Raw genomic sequence first — 9,864 nt, 5'->3', positions numbered from 1 at the left:
TCACATACGGACTCGTCACCAACTCAAAAACAAGACTTCCTGAATGTTCAGCGCGAGTCTTAAAACGTAAAATATAGCTATATGTGGTGGAATCTTATTAAAATACGACCAGTCGAAGTCATTTGAAGCCATTTTACAAATTATGGACACAACTTGTCCGGAGTCGTCGGTTGTCCTTCAAGAAACAAAAAAAGTGACGTCGGTTGTCCTTTAAACACGCCCCCTGCTGTATGCCTGCTGGGTGAGAGGCATGGTCCTAGTGCCCGCCACAGTCTAACATTTTTCCAAAGGCACTCGGAATTGTTATATCATCGCTTGCTTGACTGATTTTGACATTTTAGTGAATTAATGTGCCACAATTTAGTTTGAGTTTGAATTAATTCAATTCATTCATAAACAAGTAAAAGGTAGGATGGAACAGCGACAATGTTTATTGGTGTTCCTATCACTTGGCTTGGCGTTTACATGGTTATTATAGAACCTGAAACAATATTTCACAGAAAAAAAAAATTTGAATCATTGTAAGATAATAACAAAAATACATTTTATTTCTAAGCGCCTTTCAAAACTCTCCAAGACAACTTAAATTTCCAACTTAAAAAGACCATTTGATTGATAAAAAGCTACATATTGTGCATGTAAGCTATTCGTGTACCCTTTGACGAGATAAATACCCAGGTTTCAACAAGTTATGTAACAGGTGAATTAGAAACCTTTTGCCCAGATCAAATAAGACCTTTTGGCAAACATCCACAACACATGGAAATTATTCACAGCGGGGAAGTGATGCAATACATTCTTTTACATCTCATTCTGTGAAAAGCACATTGAGGGATGAACTGTACAAAAGTCTAAGCGCACTGAAACGTCTCGTGGATGTTGGAAGTCGAAAATTTGGTTTTCCATTTCTATTACCAAACCCTGTGCAATTGTGACTTATTTTTGTAATCAATAACAAAGTCATTGAATCTTAAACACTTTCTTCGCCCTCTTTGTTGTTTGAAGCCATTCTCGATGAAAGAGGAGAGGATCAAAGCGTTCTTTTCACCAGTGGCTCAGGGACATCATGGTAAAATGTGCACGTCTGCCACAAGCTAAATGTTGAAAGCAAACACGAAGCTGTAGCATCTATTGATAAAAAGAGACTGTCTCACAGCTCCTGTCCCACGTCATTCCGCTTCAATTCCAAGCTGCGACAGTTACACACACGCCACAGTTCCACATGTCGTGGCCAAAAATGCTGAAAAACAATCCGTATCTGTTCCACGTGATGCCCAACAACTCAAATTGCCAAAAGAAAACACAAAAACAACAAAAAAGCAAGGCATGAAAGCAAGCAATGCTTCATTGGACACTTAGTTGTTGTTATGTAATGCACAAAGCAGCTGAGTAACAAGTCGTGTACTTTAGTTCTTATCGCTTGCATGATTTACACTTGGTGAAGCTCACCATCTGAATTTGACGAAGTCTCTGTGACCGGAATGGAATGACATAATGCACACAGGCACTGAAGGGATATTGACATTTTACTTGATATCATATTTGAACAAAACGGGCTGGATGACTCTGACATAAGTGTGACAAAGCCAAATCATCCATCCTAATATCTGCTGATTGTTGTTGATTTCGATTGGGAGAGAAAGTTGGACATGTCTCTCCATCCAAAATGGATTGTTTGAAGGAAATTGTTTGCTTTCAATATTTAGCTTGTGGCAGACATGCTCATTCCACCATGATGGTAAACCACTGGTAAAAAGGACGCTTTGAATCTCTCCTCTTTCATCTAGAACTGCTTCATGCAACAAAGAGGGTGCGGAAAGTGCGTAAGATTGAATGATTGTGTCTTTGCGTTGTCATATCAGGCTAGGTTGGTGTCAATCATATAAAATATGAAATGAAAAAAAATATTATGAGCAACATGATTTAACAAGCTAATACTTTTTCCAATACAAACAGCACGGCTGGTCTCACCTCATTGAATTCCACACTTTAGGCATTACTGACACCTAGTGGTCAAAATAGCACACATCATGTTTCAGTGGGGCCTTTCCCACCCACGTATTTTCTTTCAATATTGCTTTTCCTGAAGGGGCAAGAAGTGCCTAACCCAGCTGTATATACAGTATACATGTATATACAGTGTACAGTATAGTATATACACTATACATGTATATACAGTGAGTATTCACATATATACACACACACACGTATATACACATATACAGGAGGTGCTGCAACATTTCTACACGGCTGTCATCGAATCCATCCTGTGTTCTTCCATCACCGTTTGGTTCGGGGCCGCCACAAAAATGGACAAAATCCGACTTCATATATATATATATATATATATATATATATATATATATATATATATATATATATATATATATATATATATATACATAAGACATTAAAACAAACATGTCAAGAAATGCAGATTAGTCTCTTCATTGCAGCAAGGCAGAAGCAACAAAACATGTGCACTACAACGTACAATGTAGAATCATTGGATACTAAGACATTTTGTATATCAAAAAGCATTTTGCATTACTGTTGATGTTTTTATTAAAGTCCAAAAGGGGGCAGTATTGTCCCATATAGTACTTCACCAGAATGATGCATTGTGATAAAAGACGGGCGCTCCCGCTGATGGGCTTCAATTCATTTGGGATCCGGCTACAGATATTCTTCTTCTTTTACATACAGTATCTCGTGAGCAGAACTCGGGACCTACGAGCAACAAATAGGGACAGATAAGGAGAAATAGCAGATACAAGAGATGTGGCTGAAGCATGTACACTGAACGCTGGTCTATTGTCCATCCACCCCATTATCCGTACCGCTTTTTCCTCATTCGGGTCGCGGGGGATGCTGTAGGCCATCCCAGCCATCTTCGGGCAAGAGGCGGGTAGACCCTGAATTGGTTGCCAGCTCATCGCAGGGCACACAGAGACTAACTACCATTTGGGCTCACATTCACAGCTAGGGACAATTTGTGTGGCTGCCGCTGCTCAGCCGCAGCAAAAATATCTTGTAACTGTAAAGTGTCCTTGAAAGTTTTGAAAGGCGCTTATAAATGAAATGCCAATTAACCATTTTTTATTTGTTTTTTTTTATTTTGTTTTTGAAAGGTGAACTGGCCTATCGGTTTAATGTTATCAAAATTTCCAATGAAGAATCTAAATTCCTGTCTCACGATCCGCTGCAAATCTAGCTCAGTATGCATTTTACATTCGGCCCGGTATACCTGGTTTACTCCACCAACCACGAGAAGTCGATCTCGGATGACGATGGAGGAGGCCGAGCATCGGGGAAACATCATGGAAGCCAATCGCTCCCACTTTTTCTTCAGCGGATGAAAAGCCTCGACGGTGTCCAGTGCGGAGGGCTCGTGGCCTAATCTCATCATGACATCGTCATCACACAAGTGGCGAAAATGATAATTGGAAAGATAGAACATGTTGGATGGGCAAGCTCAGATGCACACAGACTTGCATTCCATAGAAATACAATCTGCAAAAAAATGTACCCGCACGCAGCGTCCTGACCGACTACGGCCCAGCAAACTGCATTTGGTCCCATCATCAAACCGATCTGCTAATTTTGCTGAATGGATTGCAGTTGCAAAACCACAAGAAGAAAACCCATGCAATAAAAAAATTCTCTCTCTCTAGCTATCTACCAGTCTAGTTAGCTAGCTAGCTAACTATGTACCTATCTATCTAGCTCTCTGTCTAGCTAGCTAGCTCTCTATCTAGCTCGCTAGCTCTCTGTCTATCTATCCAGCTCTCTATATATCTATCTACCTTTCGATCTACCTTGCTAGCTCTCTATCTAGCTGGCTCTCTATCTATCTATCTATCTATCTATCTATCTATCTATCTATCTATCTATCTATCTATCTATCTATCTATCTATCTATCTATCTATCTATCTATCTATCTATCTATCTATCCATCCATCCATCCCTCCCTCCCTCCCTCCCTCCCTCCCTCCCTCCATCCATCCATCCATCCATCCATCCATCCATCCATCCATCCATCCATCCATCCATCCATCCATCCATCCATCCATCTATCTATCTATCTATCTATCTATCTATCTATCTATCTATCTATCTATCTATCTATCTATCTATCTATCTATCTATCTATCTATCTATCTATCTATCTATCTATCTTTATCTATATCTATTTCTCTCTCTCTATCTATCAAGCTCTCTATCTATCTAGCTAGCTCTCTGTCTATGAAATTATCTTGAAACCATTTAGTTTTAGAGGTAAATGTTTTTGTGATTGTGGCATTTTCAAAGCTAGAATCATGTGACACGTGACACAAAAGCAGACAAGTCCACTTTCTGTGTTTGCAGTCTTGACAGTGGGGACATAATTGCTCTGTTTGCTATTGTTGAAATGGCAATCAAATATATTCATACATTTCCATTATGCAGAAGGGCATTATCCAGTCTTACCTAGTCCGCCTGCGACCACCATGCGGCCACGCAATAAAGCGGCCACAAAGTCAGCTCTCTTGGTTTTCAAGGACACCGCCTCATCAGATTTCAGCCATGTACCTGAACGGGGACAAACAAGGTGGTAATGATGCAACAGAATTTCAAGGTCACACAGAAGTCAGTTGTAAAGTGGAAAGTTAAAATGTTGCTTTTAGTGTTCTAGTTGAAAAACAAACATAATAATAATAATAATAATAGTAATAATAATAATAATAATAATAATAATAATAATAAATAATAATAAACATTGTGATCTGTAGCGAGAACGGGGAGCAGGTGGCGGAGAAACTAGAGATGTGGAGATATGCCCTGGAAAGGAGAGGAATGAAGATCAGTCGCAGCAAGACGGGATATATGTGTGTGAATGAGAGGGATCCAAGTGCAAGAGTGATGATACGGGGAGAAGAGATAAAGAACGTGGAGGATTTTAAGTACTTGGGGTCAACCGTCCAGAGCAATGGAGAGTGTGGAAAAGAGGTGAAGAAGCGTATCCAGGCAGGCTGGAGCGGCTGGAGAAAGATGTCAGGTGTGATGTGTGATAGAAGGGTTTCAGCTAGGATGAAAGGAAAAGTGTAGAAAACAGTGGTGAGACCAGCCATGATGTTTGGACTGGAGACAGTGCCGCTCAAGAAAAGACAGGAAGCAGAGCTGGAGGGAGCAGAGCTGAAGATGTTGAGGTTTTCTTTGGGAGTGACCAGGTTGGATAGGATCAGGAATGAGTACATTAGAGGGAAAACTCATATTAGAGTCTAATATGAGTTGTCCCTCTAATGTACTCATTCCTGATCCTATCCAACTTGGCGTACATTAAAAAAGGTGTATATTTGATTTGAGGTCACCCATACCTTGGTTGCAGTCAAAAATATTGACGTTCTTGGTAAATTTGGAGGTGTGATGCCCTCCTCCCTGGCGTAGTCCTCCCAGCAAACACAGCCTCCCGGCGCTGTCCCATAACACACCTCCATATGATCGTTTACATGAAAGCATTGGAAGCGATGTCCACGAGCGCATATCGGTGTCGTACATCTCAAAGGCCTTCACGGGTCGCTTACACTGGCGGCCACCTACGACATTTTGTCAACGACAACAGATTAATCGTTGTCAAAGAATGTTTTAACTCATTCACTGCCAGACCATGTGCAAAAATGTGTCCATTCCAGTGGCAGGGTTTTGGAAAGGTGCTTATGAATAAAATGTATCATTAATAATAATAATAATAATAATAATAATAATAATAATACATTTTATTTGCAAATTTCCCTTTTGTGGGACTATTAAAGACTTTCCGAGTCTGATTTCTAAGGGTCTTTCAAAACTCTCAAGGACACTTTACAGTTATGGGATGAGAATAGTTTATAATTTTTCGTTATAATAACTATTATTATTATTATGATTATGATTATGATGATGATGATTATTATTATTATTATTATTATTATTATTATTATTATTATTATTATTATTATTATTATTATTATTAGTTTGTCATTTTCATTCAAATTCCAGGACCCACATAATATTGAGTTTTAGGACTACTTAAACATTCAATACAGAATTAGAAACCTTAGACTCTCTCCTTTATTCAGAAAAAAAGAGTGAATTCCTAAACGATATGGGTTTGGAGTTATATGAGCTCGAAATGAGGGGCGGCTGTCAAAAATAAAATGCCATACATGCATATTGGTTTATATAGCGCTTTAACAACAGCTGAAGCTGGAACCAAGCGCTAACATGGAAAAAAAGCAAATGCTGCCTTCTCGTGGAAAGGAAAAAAAAAAAAACATTGCCAGAGGTCTGACCAGCGCTTTATCAGCACCCGCCCCAGCAAGAAAAAACAAAACCCGAACAAGTTTGTGAATGACCATCTATGCCACACAATTGAAAACAATTGCCGAATAAATTCGGGAATGGCAGCGAATGAGTTAATAAAGTACACAGACGTAGTTCACGAAGCGCATTCTACCTGAATTGCAGTTAGTATTGGTGTTAGAAAGTAACCTGCTACATAGAGTTTGTTGTCCAATAAATGTGTGTTGGCATCATAGCGTGCGGTGGGCATGGGAGGAAGTAAAGCCCACACATCCTTCCGAAAATCATACTGTTGAAGAATGTTGCGAGGGAGCAAGTCGGCACCCATTCCACCCGCGGCAAGAGCACGGCCATCTACAGTAAATGGAGGCAAAGACACACTCAACCAAGGCCAAGATTTGTCAAATGAATTTTCTTGAACATGCAATTTGAACCTTAAACAAGAAGAAAAAATTGGAAAGGGACACCCTGTAAAAATATTTATGTAAACAATGAATATAGTAAAAACTATTATTTGCAAGTCATTTTAGGACATTCTTTTCACTTCAAGATGGCGCCGTGAGGGTGGCTGCCTTTCCAGCAGCTCCTGTATTTTGTTTTTCTACTACTTCATTTCCTTTCCTCCCATCACTTTACTGCTGTAAAATCTCCATAAATGTCTCCACTGCGAGACTAATAAAGGTTAATCCAATCCAATTCATTATCCAATCTCTGGAAAACCATGGATCAACAAATGTCACTGTTTAGTACCTTAAGTGATTGACTACCTTCTTTAAAATGCACTGCTTGTTTTCATTTAATCGTATTGATAGTTTTGTCATGCCATTTGTCTTTTTTTTTAGTTTGACGATAAAGCTGCAAACAATGGATTTTATACAAGCAAGAAAAATGTAGACGCTCATTTTGCTTGCATATTGTGCTTAATACAATGCGCTTAGTTTTGAAACGCAACATTATTCTGAAACCACAAAACATCGGACGCCTTCAAACAAGTACTGATCTGCGACAATATCTGAAATCCATACCTTTGACAGTGATAGACACGCCCATCAGGGCCTCTCGGAGGGCGCTCCTCTTCCTCCACCTCCCTTCCTCTGCGTTGTACATTTCCACCACTTTTAGTGGTTTCTGGTCTTCTCCCACTCCTCCCACCACAAGGATCTGCTTTCCATGGGCTGCCACGGCAGCGCCGGCACGGGGGGTCGGCATCGAGGGCAAGCATATCCATCGGTCCCCCTGAAAACAGCGAGAAACATTCAACAGTTTCATCAATAATACAGAAGAGTACAACTGTCAACTTTTTAATCTTTCGATACGCTCGATATGCAAAAGCAGATGCAGGGATGCATCTGAGAAATGAAAAAAGGGGGGCCGTTGGCCTACCTTGTGTTTGAAAAGGGGGCCACATTCAAAAATGGATGGGGCCCGATTGAACTGGATTGTCAAAGTATACAACGGATTGAAATAAACCAAAATACATTCATTGGAGCATGATATTACTAAATTGCAAATGAAAAAAACATTATTTGAGTACATCAGAATCAGAAAGCCCTTAATAGTCCCACAATGGGGAAAAAAACTTTTTTCTACTAGATCAACAATTTTAATTCAAGTCACATAATTTATTCACACATAAAAGAAACAAAAATGTAAATTTTCTTGAGTTGCTACACAATAAATCCTGTGCTATTTTAGAGAGAAGGCAAAGAGAACAGACTACGCACAATATTTCTAGTGTCTATTTAAACAAATTTCTTTGCTTTGAAGATTTATTTGATTGTTTCTTAAAAAACTAGAATATGCTTGTTTACTGCCTGTTTTCAATGTCTTTTAAGAGTTTTATTGATGTTCGAAGGCTCCATATTGCAAACATCCGCCATGTTGGATGTAAATATTACAATGCGCCATGGGTAAATGAATATTCGGTTATCTCTTCTGGCAGTTTCTGGTAGATTACGGAAAAGCCCAAAATATTTTCTCCCATGATTTTGGAATGCATTGAAATAAATGCAAGATGATTATGGCTCGATATCAGTAAATCAAGATGGCAGACAACCAAAGTTAAAATCTCTGAAGGAAAACCAACAGTTTTCAATTGCCCTTGAAAGGACAACCGACACCATTTTTTGTTTCTTAACTGACATCAGAAAAACATTTTATAGCATCTAAAATACCCAAAACACGCAGGCTGATGTTTTCAGTCAAATGCACCAATAAAAATGCCACAAATGAGCTCGAAACTGGGGAGATTGAGAAAGTCCCGCCCCCTTGTTCGTGACGTCATGTTAGGTCACAAACTGCCTTGCTCCAGAATCAAAACAATGGATTCAGAGAGTTCAGATTCGGAGAAGATGCTTTCTTGTTCGTCATCCAGTTATGAATATGATTCAAATAGTTCTGAAGAGGAAAGCATAAATGTTTGCAATCGATTAAAGAAGTCCTTCAGTATCAATTCGAGCCATCTGCAAGCGATGAAACCGGTGAAGATCTGGATTCCGATAATATGCCCAGAAAATGCACAAGATGGCGCACAAGCTGTGTTTCGGCCAGTATATGAAGCCGCTTATAAGAGGCATAAAGCCGCCCGTGATTGGTTACAATCTGTGGTAGAAGACAGAGGGGTGGGTTTTACGCACACACACAAAAGAGACAGCGCCACAATTTGAACAAGCACACGAACATCAGAGATGTTGAGACGAGCGAGAGAGCTCCGACAACGCTACAGAGTAACAAATGACACGGTGGAAAGTGGATGTTTGTCCGATCGGTTTGCTCCACTAATATGGCGATTGCTCTCTTTCACCAGGTGAGATCAAAGTTAGCATGCAGTGTGACTAAATGAGTAAACATGCATCAAACTTCCGCTATCCAAGCGCCGATTCGCTAACTCTTGTCAGCTTCCTCGTTCGCCTCCGCTGGTGCTCGACCGCTCTGCTCCGCTGCTTACACTGATGGGAATTTGTGTGAATTTACACCTTTTTCATGCTTGTTACCGCAATTGGCTAGCACACGATTCACCATCACATTATTTATGTAGTTTTCCTTCTAATTTCGCGATTAACACGGTGTTTTCAGATGAAAAAAAGTTCCAAAAATACATTGTGTGCCGCTTTCTCAGTCACGGGGCGTACCAAATGTGATGTCACTTCTGGTATCGACATCAACTTGAAAACAAGACTTCATGAATATTCAGCGTGACTTTTGAAAAATAAAATATAGCTACAGTGAGACCTCAACTTACGAACACCTTATATTCTGAACTTTTTCTTACGAACGTCAAATTTATGGAAATTAAAACTTATAATAAGCACTATTTTCATAATACAAACCCACTACGGCTGGTCCATCAAGCACACGACCTTCAGATCTGGCGGAGTGATCTTCGGCAGAAGCACACGACCGAACAGCGGTCCAGCCGGCGCTACTTTCCACACCCCCTCTCATTGAATGCACACGTCGATCGCCTACTTGGAGCTTTTTGCTGATAATTTTACTATGATGGGACCGAAAAAAAAAAACCACCACGGGCTCGTGTTCAGCCC

General features: G+C 39.9%; 1 protein-coding gene across 5 annotated transcripts in view; it reads right to left on the bottom strand.

Annotated features, from left to right (window-relative positions):
• Positions 1 to 2,418: 2,418 nt before the first annotated feature.
• klhdc8a (kelch domain containing 8A) overlaps positions 2,419 to 9,864 on the bottom strand; it is a 39,778-nt gene continuing 32,332 nt past the window's right edge. For 4 of the 5 annotated variants that reach the window (XM_089010771.1, XM_089010772.1, XM_089010769.1 and 1 more), the window contains 6 exons: positions 7,348 to 7,558; positions 6,512 to 6,676; positions 5,359 to 5,577; positions 4,472 to 4,573; positions 3,248 to 3,396; positions 2,419 to 2,730 (listed from right to left, as the gene is read on the bottom strand). In XM_089010771.1, coding sequence (XP_088866897.1) covers positions 2,677 to 2,730; positions 3,248 to 3,396; positions 4,472 to 4,573; positions 5,359 to 5,577; positions 6,512 to 6,676; positions 7,348 to 7,558 — 900 coding nt within the window. In that variant the 3' untranslated portion in view covers positions 2,419 to 2,676. The remainder of the gene's footprint in view (positions 2,731 to 3,247; positions 3,397 to 4,471; positions 4,574 to 5,358; positions 5,578 to 6,511; positions 6,677 to 7,347; positions 7,559 to 9,864) is intronic. The other variant, XM_089010773.1, reaches the window with a different exon arrangement.

This window comes from Hippocampus bargibanti, linkage group LG12 (assembly GCF_051943395.1).
Source record: "Hippocampus bargibanti isolate YZ-2025 linkage group LG12, ASM5194339v1, whole genome shotgun sequence".
Taxonomy (NCBI): domain Eukaryota; kingdom Metazoa; phylum Chordata; class Actinopteri; order Syngnathiformes; family Syngnathidae; genus Hippocampus; species Hippocampus bargibanti.
This window is presented reverse-complemented; position numbering and strand designations above follow the sequence as displayed.